Source organism: Artibeus jamaicensis, unplaced genomic scaffold (assembly GCF_021234435.1).
Source record: "Artibeus jamaicensis isolate MK-2021 breed Jamaican fruit bat unplaced genomic scaffold, CSHL_Jam_final scaffold_612, whole genome shotgun sequence".
NCBI classification, from domain to species: Eukaryota; Metazoa; Chordata; class Mammalia; order Chiroptera; family Phyllostomidae; genus Artibeus; species Artibeus jamaicensis.
The window spans coordinates 4,507,178-4,520,305 of NW_026522049.1; the positions used below are offsets into that span (position 1 = coordinate 4,507,178).

Below are 13,128 nucleotides of genomic sequence, written 5' to 3' on the forward strand. Positions count from 1 at the left end.
CAGATACTGGCTGGAGACCTGGGCTCCAGGTCAGCTTCACCTGGGGACGGAGGTGGCTGGGGGGGCTGCCTCATGTTCCCACAATTGCCAAGGCAGAACAGTGGGAATATAGCAGATTACACAGTCGACCTTTTGAAAAAATGAGATATAATTGCCATGTAACATTGCGTTCCAGGCATACAACGTGACAACTCCATATGTGTATACTCCTGTACACACGTGCAGAGTGATCACAGGAAGTCCAGTGAACATGTATCACGTCACATAGTCACATATTTTTTGTGTGTGTGATGAGAACCTCTAAGGTCTGTTTTCTTAGCAGCGTTCAAACATGCAGTGCAGGGCTGTTGACTGTGGCCACCATGTTACATACGGCATCCCCAGGACTTATTTATGTCGTAACTGGAAGTCTGGACCTTTTGACCCCCTTCACTCAGTGTTCCCGCCCCCGCCACCCACCTCCGGCAACCAACATTCTGTTCTCTGGTTGTATGAGCTTCTTTTTCTTTTCGTTTCTTGTTTAGATTCCACGTGCAAGTGAGATCACATTGTATTTGTCTTTCTCTGACTTATGTCACTTAGCATAAGGTTCTCAGGGGCCGTCCCTGTTGTCCAAAATGGCAGGATTTCTTCCTTTTTCTGGCCGAATAATATCCCATTGCATGTGTATGTATGCATACACACTTATGTACACATATAGTCACAACTTCTTTATCTACCCACCCGGCAGTGGGCACTTAGGCTGTTCCTGTCTTGTGGCTGTTGCAGATAATGGTGCTTTGAACATGGGGGTGCAGGTACCTCTCTGACATAGTGTTTCGTTTCCTTTGAAACTGGTGGGTCACGTGGTAGCTGAGGACCCTCCATGCTGTTTTTACCTGGTGGCTGCACCAGCTTACACTCCCAGCAACAGTGCCCAGGGGCACCCCTTTTTACACATCCTCACCAACACTTGTTAGTTGGTTTTCCTGATGCTAGTCATTCGGACAGGTGTGAGGTGGTGGTGATGCACTGGGTCTTACAGCTCCACGTGGAAGGGACGCGTGCTGCTTCTGCTTGCTTCTCCTTGGCCAGAGACAGTGATGGGGGAACCGGTGCCTGGTGCCTGGGGGGCGGAAATGGCAGCCCCTGCAGGTGCCTGGTGAACCGCGGTTGTGATGGACGGCCACCGCGCCCAGGAGTATCTTCTGAACCGCTGGCTGAGGTGAAAGCCCTGCCTTTGGAAGGAAGTTCAGGGCTAAATGAAGGAATGTAGAAAGAGATGGGTTTTGGCCCCGAGGTTTTACAATCTAGCAGTAAACGTTGGCCATAGTTGCCTAACATCACCTTATGTGGTTTGGTCCAGCCTTGAAAATACATGATGATCTGGTCCTAGAGGCCTTGGTTCAGAGGTCTTGGCTTGTTTTACGGGCTCGTGTGTTCGCACTAAATCCTAGCTATTTATTAAAAATGCCAGGTGTCAGCCACGCTGTTGGGAAAGAGGCTGGTTTGTGAGAAGAAGAACTTCAGAGACGCACGCAGGGTTGAATCCCGGCTGCATCATTTCCTGGCTGAATGACTTATAGAAAACTAAGCTTTCTTGAGGATCAGTTTTTGAGTTGACGGAATGGGCATAACAGTATTTTTCAAGGATCTGATGAGATCAAAATGCCTAGCAACATACCTGGAGTGTAGTAGATATTTAATAAATTATAGTTTATTTGTCCTCCCCCTGCTTTTTTGTAATCATCGCATCCTTAAGAATGCGAGCCACCTGTGGGGAGTTGGCGAGCAGCCGCTTCCGCAAATTGGCCGAATCAGTGGCAGGATGTTCCGGGGCCCAGGTTTCTGAGAAGTGTTGATGTTTTGTAAGTTAGGGAGCTGGCGGAACCCAAGGGGGTTTTAGTGATGAGGTGGGACAATGGAATGGTCCCAAGGAGCGCCCTCCCCCCGCCCCGAGACCTGAAGGGGCAGGGAGCGTTGATGTGCCCACGCATCCCAGCGAGGCTGCTGCTTTGTCCACCTTCGTTCCGTGAGGGGCGCCCCTTGGCTCCTCATCTTTTGCAGGGGACCCCGTGTCACCAGAGGACCCTGCCATGTCCCCACCGCCCCCATGGGAGCCTGTGGCCCCTGGCTCCTTCGCAGTGGGGACTCTGCCCACCGCTGCTGCGTGAGATTCCTTCTCGTGGTCTCATTGGAGGCCTTTGCTTTCTGGGGGATACTGAGTCCCGCAGTGGGACTCATGAAAATCCGAGCAGTTCCTACCACTGCCCCCTTATATTTTCCCACAGGAGGAGCAGGGAGGGCAAGAGAAAGATTCCAGAAAGACAGCTTGGAGCATCCTGCGGGGCAGCACACCTGTCGGGGGTCATCGTGCTCCCTCTAGTTGTTTAATGGTTTCACTGTGGTCTGGCTCGAAGAGCAAAGCCCACCCAGGCTGCAGAGAGGGAAGGAAAGGCACCAGTCTGGGCAGAGAGTCCTGTGCGGTGTCAGAGCGGACAGGCCTGCCCTCAGGGTCTCTCAGAAGCAGGGACTCACCAGAAAGGCTGTAAGGCCGTTTCTCTTTCCTTTGTTTATTAGTGCTGTATAAGTGTGCAATTAGGAACCAATCGGTGACAGTGGCGGGGGCGGGGGGGGGGCAGTGCACCACAGGCACCAGGCTGGAGGACCACAGTCCCGACTCCTCCCGCCGACCTGCCTTAGACCTCGGCAGCTCCGGAAAGCAGAAGTCCCAGCCAACTGGGAGCCTTCCCTTTATTACTGTCCCTTCTTATCTAAGTGCGTTCTTCTCTGTGGTTGCGAGTGAGCCGCCTCCTCTCCAGGGGGGCTGCAGGTCTTTGGGTTTCCTTTCCCCGAGGCGGTTGACGGTGGCCTGGCGGGAGCTGGGAACTGGCCCCGGGGGTGGAGGCTGGTCAGAGAACCCGTGGCTCTCAGCCTGGGGCGACTCTGTCCTTTACATTTTTTTATTAGGCTTTATTTTTTTAGAGCGGTTTTAGAGTCCCAGCAAAATTGAGTGGAAAATACAGAGAGTCCCCATGTTCCCGCTGCCCTGACGACACACAGACAGCACCCTCCATCACCACTGTCCCCACCAGAGAGTATTACGGCCCATGAACCCGAGAGTGGATTTTCATGCTAAATATCCTGCCATACCCAGCACAGCCCTGTGGGGGAGCCCTGCTGGCCTTCTCTCACAGCCTTTGAGGTGATGGGGCTGTGTGCGCTGTGTTGGCTTTCCCGGGAAGGCCCGTGGTTTGTGGAAGAGCAGAGGCGAGTGTGAGGGCCTCGAGCGGCAGCGGGCGGGCTGACGGGAAGTGGTCTTTCTGAGGCGTGTTTAGTTGGGTAGAGGGGTCAGCGCTGGTCAGAGGAGGAGACAGTGAATGGTCTGTAGCCCACCTGGGGAAGTCTAGTGAACTGACTCACTCAGGCCCCACACTCAAAGTTTTAATAGTTGTTTTTTCTTTTTTCCTTCTTTTCTCTTCTCTCTTTCTCCCTCTTTCTCCTTTTCATCAGATGATAGAGTCTTTCCATTTCTTTTCTGCCCTATTTACCATCTCTTTCCTTTTTGTTTGACTTTCTGGAACACACCCTTGCCTTTTTCTCCCACTCGGCTTTGGCTGTCGAGGTTTGATGATCTTGCTTCCCAAGGATTTTTCTTACCCTTTAACTGTTGGAGTTTCAAGTGCCACCTTGTTCCCTGGGGGTGGTGCCTTCTTTCACCTCCCCGAAGACACTGGTGATCATGTGAGCAGTCTGCTGCTGCCTCTGTCACCCCCATGCCTCCAGGTTCCGGTCGTGCCCACGCTTTGCTGGATCGTTCAGTGGTCCAGGACCGTTTCTTCAGATGAGGAAACGAGCGCTAGAAAGCTAGTGAGATCGTGCTTTGGGCACAGGGGCGGGGTTGTCAGCTCTTAGGCTGCACCAAGGCCCCTTGTCAGAGTGAGCCTGACCTCACTGGGAGGGCCCCCCGGGACCAGCATGTAGCTGTCTGTCTCAGTTTCTCCAGTGCAGTGTGCTCTAGTCTCCTGCAGGGGGCGGTGTCAGAGGAGACTGGGGGTGGGGCGGATGGGTAGGCAGTGTTATTCATGGTTTCTGTTCTTGGAGCAGGGAGGAGGGGGTCCAAGCTTCTCCCTTCACCCCAGCCATTCTCTGAGCCTTCCCAGTTCAGTTTCTCTGGGAACAAACCAGTAGCTCTGGTGGGGTAGGGGCATGGCGATGCCTTCTTCCAGCCCTGACCCCCAGCCCAGCCTTCCTGGGCCCCCTGGCCCTTCTCGCACTGGGCGCCCCCAGCAGACATGCCTTCCTGTGGGCTCTGTCCCTTCAGTCCCGCCCGCCTGTCTCCACCAGCTTCCTCCTCTCGAGAGCGAGCTTTCTCCTTCGGTCTCTCACCTTCCAAATGCTGTTGAGATACCAGGTTCCCCTCATTTTCCCTCTTCCTTCTGCTCGGGCACAGGTATCTCTTCATGCTTCAGAGGCATGTGCGGAGAGGAGGAGGGCAGAGACCGGCACTCAGCCTTCTGTGTTCAACGGGAAATCCCTAGGAAGTTTTTCAGAAACTTGGCAAGGAAGGTATTTTAGGAGCAGGCCTCTTTCCGCAAGGCGCGTGATGACCTTGAGTATTTGGGCCAGTTCTCGTTGCTGCCTTTCGACAGTGAGCCGTGGGTCAGGGACTGGCGTAAGTCTGTCCGTGCTGATGGAACGGAATCCCGGGGCTTCGGTTTGCACACGCCAGCCTTCTGTTTAGTTCCGCCTCCTGGAGGCTCCACATCGCTATTTGATGAGAAGTATCCCTCTCATCAAATTCAGCACCATGCAGTAGATTTCGGCAGTGGGAATATCGTTCAAGCCGCAAAACCAGGTCACACCGGGCAGTTTGTCTGGGGGCCATGTGTCTCACAAAGCAGCCGTGTAAAACGCCAGTTGCGCGAAGCCACACACAGTGACAGCTCTTGACTTTGTAGGACTTTTATCTGTGTCTTTGGGGGGACTGGACCACCACACAGAATCACGGCTCGGCCTAGACCCCACCGTTAAATATCCTTGTCACAGTGTTTGTAAATAACTGTATTTACTGGGTTTCTTCTCTGGGTCAGAAAGTGGCGGTGGTGAGGTTCGTAAAGGTGCAGGCGATGTTCTTTGAAGCTTCTGGTGGTCTGGATCTTTCAGGAGTGGGACAGCCGGCCCAGGTGCCTGCGGGCTAATCATGAGGCAGCCGAATTACTGCCACTCTCGAGAGCCAGCTCGAGCTAGACTCGGGCCCACAGGGGCTTACCCCCGATGTGCTGGGACAGTGATGGCAGAGCCCAATGAAACTTTTGTCTCACGCCTGTAAACATCAGATGGCCGCTGGGCTCTCGGCCTCCGAGGCCCCAGTCGGGGGTTGCAGACCTCAGGTCTCACATGGAAGTCCTCGAATCCAGACGCCCAGGTTGCAGCCCAAGACCCGTGGAATCAGAATCTTTGGTGAGGGGGTGGCGGGGCAGAGGGCACTCGGCCTTGGCAGTTTTTAAAGTCCCTGAGGGGACAGCGTGCAAACTCCTGCTGGGTCTTTTTGACTTTTTAATTTTTAAACCCTGTTGTTGCTATATAGGCAGGGAAACGTATTTAAAACTTTTCTAATGTGAACTAATTTGGATTTGGGGAAAGTGAAAATAACTGATCTCACAGTCCTCCTGTCAGTCCGCTCTTTGTTCCTATGGGGTGATATGGCAGGTGTTTTTCTTCCCTGAAGGAGAAGCAGAGTTTGTGCCTCTGAATGCAGAGCCCAGGCCCTCGGGGATCGTCTTCGGGTGGACTTTGCTGCTGTGGGAAATGCGGTGGGAGCATAGCGGGCGCTGGCGGATGTGGCCTCACCGGGCCCTGTCTCTCCTCCTGTGCGCAGGTCCTGTGGCTGTCATCAGCGGTGAAGAGGACTCAGCCAGCCCGCTGCACCACATCAACCACGGCATCACCACGCCCTCGTCGCTGGACGCCGGGCCCGACACCGTGGTCATCGGCATGACGCGCATCCCGGTCATCGAGAACCCCCAGTACTTCCGCCAGGGACACAACTGCCACAACCCAGACACGTGTGAGTACTAGAGTGGAGCGTTGCCCCTTCTCGGGGGGAGGGGGTGTGGCAATAGGCCCTATAGCTGGGGTTCGGGAACCTTCTGGGGTGACCTACGACCTGCTAACCTCCTGCTCTCCAAGAGTCCTTCCCTGTTTGTCTTAAAACTTGAAGGCTAGCCTGGGCGAGAGGATCCACCGCGCAGGGCGTGGGGGTGGGCAGAGTCCCATGAGCAACCTGGAGGCAGGAGCCCCGCCCCGTGGAAAGGCGCTCCCCCTGAGGCGGGGCATATGCAGAGCTGGTCCTGGTGCAGACTCGGCCTGTGAGTTTAGGAAGTACAGCCTGCCTCTGTCCTGACAGCAGCCCCTGAGGGCATCAGACCCTGCACCCAAGCCTCCAGGAGAGGGGCAGGGAGGGGACGGTGGTCGGTCCCACTCGGGGGGGTTGGGGGACATCTCTGTAGTGCCCCTCCAGTGCCCGAAAGCGCGCACTTGCTGAGAACATGACCCTGACCGCAGTGCCAGGACCCTGAACCTCCCTACCGCAGCACCTCACTCAGGTCAGAGGGCTCCAGGCACAGGTTTCATCCTCATCTGCCCTCCCATTATTTCCAGCCCCTCTCTGTATTTCTGCTGAGCTCTGCTGGGGCCTCTCCCGGATCTAGGGTCCCCTGGGGCTTGGCCCTCCAACCAGCAGGGGGTCCCCTTGCTGTGTGCCCTGATTCAGTCTAGGCCCAGCTAGAGCTCAGCGCAGCCCCTACCCTCCCACTCTCCGGCCCCGCCCCCCAGGTGTTGGCTGCTTCTGATGGGAGCACAGAGGCCTTAGAGCAGGAGAGACAGAGAGATGAGCTAGGACCAGGACGCGTTGTTATAGGGCAGGGAAGCTGAGGTCCTGCATGGCCAGGGGTTCCCCACTCTGTCCCCAGGCTTCTGCCAGCTGGCTCTCTCCATCTCTCGCTGGACCTCCGCCGGCCTAGGTAGGAGGACATCCGGTCTTGCTCTTGCCAGCTGAGCTCTCTGTGCTTGGGCTGCACTCTTCGTAGCTCACGGACCTGCCGCTGCTCCCACGGTCCGTCTTACAGCAGAGTGGGTCCCTTACTGCTTCTCAAAAGTAGGGGACTGCCCAGAGTCTGGGTCAGGGCCTGTCGGAGGCCCCTGCTATGTCCCAGGCGGGTGCAGAAGGACCCCCGGGTTTCCAATACAGATGGGGGAGTGCAGCGCAGAGAATGGGTTCACTCTGGCTAAAGTGCACTTGCCTGGGGTCAGGCTTGCCCTGGGCTGCCTGGGTGGGACGGAGGAGAGCCTCCGGGTGCCCTAGCGCAGGCCGCTTTCCAGAGCGATGTCCACGTGTGAGCAGGGGCTTGGGCATTGCTGTGTCGAGTGTGCGATCGACTCTCATTCTTCACGGTAGTTATGTTCTATGACGTCGCCGTGAGCACTGGGTGAGGGGACCGGAGCCATTGCTTTTCGGGGAAGTACAGGGTTGGGTTCCTGCCAGCCTCCGCTCACAGCATTCTTAGCAGCTGACCAATAAGGGCTTGGCCTGTTCTCAGCCTGCTTCTGTTCAGGGACACCGCATTGACCAGGTATTGTCGACTCTGTAACGCTGCCCTCAGGGGCAGCAGCGCTGTGACCTGTGCCCGAAGGAAGCTTAGTTGACACACACACCTTACCGAACACACCCACTTTCTCCACAAGGCAGGGTGGCTTCCTGTTCTCAGGAACGTCAGCCACACTGCAGCACTGCGCTTGGGGGCCACTTCAAACAGAAACCGCTCACAGAAAGCACAGATACGCACACAAAAGGTGGCATTAAGTGGACCACAGCGAGGTGGCTCGTTCTCAGTGTGAAAGTCAACACAAGAAGTCTCCGCTGAGAACGCACCTGGTGGGCAGTTGGAGTTTTGGCTGCCCCTGCCTGGCCTGTTTGTGAGCGGTGCCACCTTTACGAGTGCTGGGGTTGCAGATAACCCTGAGCGAGTGGGTAAATCCGTGCGTGCGGGCTCCAGGGGCGTCGAGGGTGGGCTGCATGTCCTTCAGCGAGCACCGCGGGCTCTGGGTCCGTCTGTGCCCATGTGAGTCCCTGGCACCCGGCGGCTCTCCACACAGCTGCCGGAGGGGGTGGATCTGGCACATGGGTGAAGCGTTTCCAAGTTCCCTCTGGGCCCCGGGAGGCAGTGGGAGCCCTGGGGACCGTGGTGGGACTGGGTGTTCTCTGACACCAGCACCCAGCGCCAGGCAAGTGTGCACACTTCACTTCTAACTTGTCTTGGGTCAGAACCCCATCGCCACGCTCACTACAAACTGGCTCTTTGATTCACTGACCAGTCTGCTCGTGCCCTCGCAGCTCATCCCCACCCCCCTGCTTCTCCCTGGTGCCGACCCAATCTCCCTGGACCCCCCGCTGGCCCTCGTCCTTCCAGGCATCTCTTTGGAGTCCCTAAGGCCTTGCTAATGCCTTCAGGCAGCCCTAACCTCCAGGCCTCCAGGCCTCCCACACCGATCCATCTTCCCCATGAGGCTCCGCACTCCTAACCACAGGTGTGCATTCAGCCTCCGCCCCTCCCAGCTGCGTACCTGTCCACACGTTCCTGAGGTCTGCCCCTGGCCCTCCTCGGCTGACCTGGAGGCTCTGCCTGGGCATCTTCCCCACAGCCCCTCGCTTTCACGAGGTGGTCAGGACCCCGTCCATGTTGGCTCCGTCCAGCCCCCTTTCTCCTTCACTTCTCAGTCAGGCAACACGCCTTCATGGAGCCCTTGTTCAGGGCCAGGCCCTATGGTGTGGGCCCAGGGACAGAGTGGAGAGCCCCCGCCCCCCGCCTTACCCTCTTCGGTTGCATTGCAGTTGTCGGAAGGGCCTGGGTTCCCTCTCTCCCTGCGGCATCTGCGGGAGGCATCCCCCCAGCGTACTGGCTCACAAGGCAGGGACTTCCACCGGGGTCACCAGAGCTGGCGTTGCTTGGTCTGTGGACGTTATCCCTTTGGCCAAGACCCATGACTCCTCCATCAGAAGGGAGTGAGTGGCTTGTCTCCTCCTCTTCCGGGACAGCTGGCCACAGAGGGCGCCTTTTCTGGGAGAACCGCTGCTCTGGCCGGTCTCCCAGCTGTCCTGTGAGCGTAGAGCCTCTGTGTACAGCTCGGTAGTAACGGTGCATTGGCACAACAGATACAGCACGTGATACGGATTCTGTCATCTTCTAGCCCACCAACACCGCCGAGCGCGGGGTGATGATGGGAGCTTACTCCCAGCCACCCAGTGCCGCCTAATGGACATACAGAAAACGGGCCCCTCGCCTGGGAGACAGCGGCCCCCCTGCTGCTTCTAGTACAGGACAAGCCCGCTGTGTTTTCCTCCAGTGGAAGAGAGGAGGCTGGCTGCTTGCTCCGCGTGGTGGGCTTGGGAGGCAGGCTGGGCTGCATGGGACACGAGCGTGGGGCCAATTTAGGGTGGGTACCTCGGATGCGCCCCTCCTTCATCCTGCTGCTCGGACCTGGGCGGGTCCCCGTCTGGGGAACTGTGGGTCGCATCTTGGTGAAGGTGACAGGGGTGTTTTCCCTTACCCCTTTTCACTGGTTGGGTGTTTCCACGCCCTGCTTGCTGGGCAGTCTTTCACACAACGTTTTTAATGAACATAAATTCGGATTGTTCCCCTCGGGTTTTTCTTCAGTCCTGTTTTTAGATCCAATTAGAGTAGCAGCAGACCCCTGGGAGTCCTGGGATGCTAGACTTGGAGAGGCTGAGGAGGGAGGGGTTGTTTAGGCACGTCACCAGGTTCCTTTCTATAGAGAGAGAGCAGTGATGCCGAAGGGGGTGTCTTGGGGAGCAAGCCTGCGAGTCGTGAGCCCACGTGCTTGAGCTCGTCCTGAGGGTCTCAGGGCCCAGACCTTAACTTCTGCTGAGGCTGGCTCCCGAGACCCCAGACCAAGGTGTGATCTGCACAAGGCCTTTTGTCATTTCTTCCCTCTGTCCCAGGCAGAAAAAAACAATCAAATGATGTCATGTCCCCCCAGTTATCTGCAAAGGCTGCACATTCTGAGCATGCACATTGGAGCTGTGAGCAGCTGGTGCAAAGGCCCTGCCTCGTGTCCGTCGCCCTGAGCCAGGATGACCTGCCTTCCCCCTGGGCATCGTGGCCTCTGCTGCTCTGTGCTTTCTGCCATCGCTGGGTGCTCCAACTCGGTAGCTGCGTGCAGTCATGCTAATTAAGTAATGAGGGATAATTATGCTCACTGTAAATACACAGTAATTGGTTTAAAAGGAGTTCTTTGGGCATAAACATGTGCTTCCTGGTGGAGGAGGTGGAAAAATGCTGAGGCCCCCAGGGAGCCTGGAATAATGTCATTCTGTGGGGGAACACTGGTCCAGGGCAGTGGCACCCAGTGGCTGGAAATGAGATGTGGAGTGGCCCCTTAGTTCCCTGCCCGGGGCCCTGGAGGCAGAAAGACTACTCGTTGTCTTGGCATGGTTTGCCTCCGTCTCATCTGCAAGCAGTGGGACCATTAGCTCCCTTCCAGAGAAGTGCTGCTCCGGCCCAGGGTTTCCCAGAGTTCTCTCCCCTCTCTTCTCCTTCAGCTGCACTCAGGTATCCGGTCTTCACTGTACCAATCTGCACTGTACTGGGGTAATTCCAAACCAGCTGGTGAATGGAATACACCCAGGGGTCATGCAAGAATCAAAATTTGGGTTTTGTCACTAGACTTAAGAAGCTCGCACGAGCTTAAAGCCAAATGGGCTTCTTGATGCCTCTACCAAGTCTTGAACTTGGGATGCATAGACAGGAATTGCTTGAGGGGTCATGGCTTGCCTCAGCTTTTACCAGTCAGCAAGCTTAGGGGCTCCCTGGAAGGTCACACACGCAGAGGGGGTGCCCCTGTTGGCATGAGCCCTGCCCTGAAGAGACGCATGATAGTAGACGACAGGCTTTGCCCATCTCACCCATCAGTGAAACCACTCACTTCTCACAGGGAGGAGCCAAGAACCCAGGTGAGGGAAAGGCTGGGGTTACCTCCTGTGTCTCTGAGGAGACAAGTTCTTATTTTATGGGCAGAGGCTAAAAGGCAGAAAAAGGGGGACAACCCCTACCCCCATCCTTGGAAGCAGCAGGGGGCTGTTAGTGTTGGTCGCTATTAGTGTTCTCTTTGCACAAGCCCTTTTCCAGGGGAAAATGGTCATTGTTTCCGATTTTCCCAAATGAGCCCATGAGTCACACTCCCGATGGGAGACCCTCCTTCCCTTTGAGCGGTGCACTTCACGGTCAGCAACTATTAAAACCCACGTCCCACCCACCTCTCCGTCAGGGAGCCCGGAGTTCAGCTCTTCTTCCATCCCCGCACCCCCGCACCCTCCCGGCTGCTTCAACGCAGGTCTTCCTAAGTTGTGCTCTGAGGGCCAGTACATAGGTGTTTCTCTTTGAGTTCCAGGCGCAGATAAGTTTGGGGAAAACGGGACTGAATATTCAAGCTCTTTACTCTGGGATTCTGAGAGTCTTTAATGGTAAAGGTCATTGCACATTTGTACGAGGGGACTTGGTTCTTCAGCATTTCCCATGTTCATTGAGCAGTGGAGCCTGGATTTTGAGGTGCACCTGTTAGCCCCTCTGTGGATGCAGCTGTTCAGTGGATCACCTTCAAGCTGTTCTGGAGCTTGGGGTTCTGGTTTTTGTCTCCCTAGAGGACGTTCCCATCTGCCGGAGTGCCCAGAAGGGCCTGAACCCGTTGGGCTCGTTGCTTCCCAAGCCTCTGGGAGGGGCAGGCAATGGCTCCTTTTTCCGTGGAATGCCAAAAGTTGGGACGGTGACATGCCTCACCATTTCTGGCAGAGCATTGAGTGTTCCTCATTCAGATGGATTAGAGGGTTTGTCTGTCGTTCGCTGCGTAGACGCTCTTACAGGTGCCTCTGACACTTCCTAAGCCCCTGGTCTGGAGATGCTGGTCATGGGCAGGTTTTGGCCGCATCCCTTGTCTCCAGGCAGCTCTGCCCCTTAAGATTGGACCCTTGGGGAGCTGGCTGCTGCCCCAGGCCACTGTTTCCAAACCATTGTGTGGAAGGTCCAAGCACCTCCTTATTTCAAGAAAGAAGAAAGTGAATGCGGTGGGCCTGGGTAGGGTCTGGCCAGCAGGGAGAGGCAGCCGGAACTCCAGTTAGGAAAGAAAGCGAAGTGGCTGTGGGTGGTCCCAGCCTGCCAGCTCTCTGACTCCATGGCTGTGGGCAAGGCGGCCACCCTTTTTGAACTTGAGATAAGAAAATGGGACCACCTCAGCTGTTTTTTTTAATTTTTATTTTATTTATTTACCTTTTTTGAGAGGCAGTGACATGAGAATTTGCAAGGCGCTGTCGCCTTGAGTGAGTGGCGTGTACATGACCACGCTTGCCTGGGCGGCACTGTTCCTGCCGCTGCCGGCACTGTTCCTGATTCCAACGTGCTGCTGGGGAAGAGCGCGCCGGGTCAAAAATAGAGGCTTTCGAAGCCTGAAGTTATTTCTGAAGAGACAAGAATCCTTCCTTCCGACAACTTCTTTCTCCCAGCTCTAGGAGATAGCATTTTGTTGCCCAGATCCGGAGCCACAGCGATGCTCCCGGGAGCCACGACTGGAATATGTCGCTTGTCAGGAGGTGATGGATGTTGATGAGCGGAGGGCTCAGGCCAACCTCCTTTCGGGTTAATGAGACTGGAAAGCTGTGGGCTCAACTAGGGGTTGGCAGAGGGAGTCGCGGAGGGACTTTTTGTTTGTGGCTCATTCTTTCTTCTACCCTCCCCCTTGTCGGCAAACGTTTTGTTGAAACCACAGTGACTGTAGGCTGCCCTGCTCCCCTGTACACCTGCCAAGCGCCTCACGCCGAGCTACTTGTATGTCTGTGCCCATATGGTACCCTCTGCATTAGGGTTTAAATGCCCATCTGCTCGAGTGACTTCCTTTTTTGCTTGTTCGCACACACGAGTGCACAGCCCCTTCGTTCTTTTTCAGTGAAATTATATACGGGGCCTTCAGACACAAATGTACAGCTATATGGGTCTTTTCACATCTGTGTACCTATTTGTGTTCACAGTTGTGCATGTTCTGGACACTGATCATATCTGTTAGGATCCTTTTGACTCAAAG

At 55.8% G+C, this 13,128-nt stretch overlaps 1 protein-coding gene across 4 annotated transcripts in view; it reads left to right on the forward strand.

Annotated features, from left to right (window-relative positions):
* Positions 1–13,128, forward strand: part of NTRK3 (neurotrophic receptor tyrosine kinase 3) — a 264,555-nt gene that overhangs the window by 136,968 nt on the left and 114,459 nt on the right. For all 4 annotated transcript variants that reach the window (XM_053658986.1, XM_053658987.1, XM_037145059.2 and 1 more), the window contains exon 13: positions 5,861–6,049. In XM_053658986.1, coding sequence (XP_053514961.1) covers positions 5,861–6,049 — 189 coding nt within the window. The remainder of the gene's footprint in view (positions 1–5,860; positions 6,050–13,128) is intronic.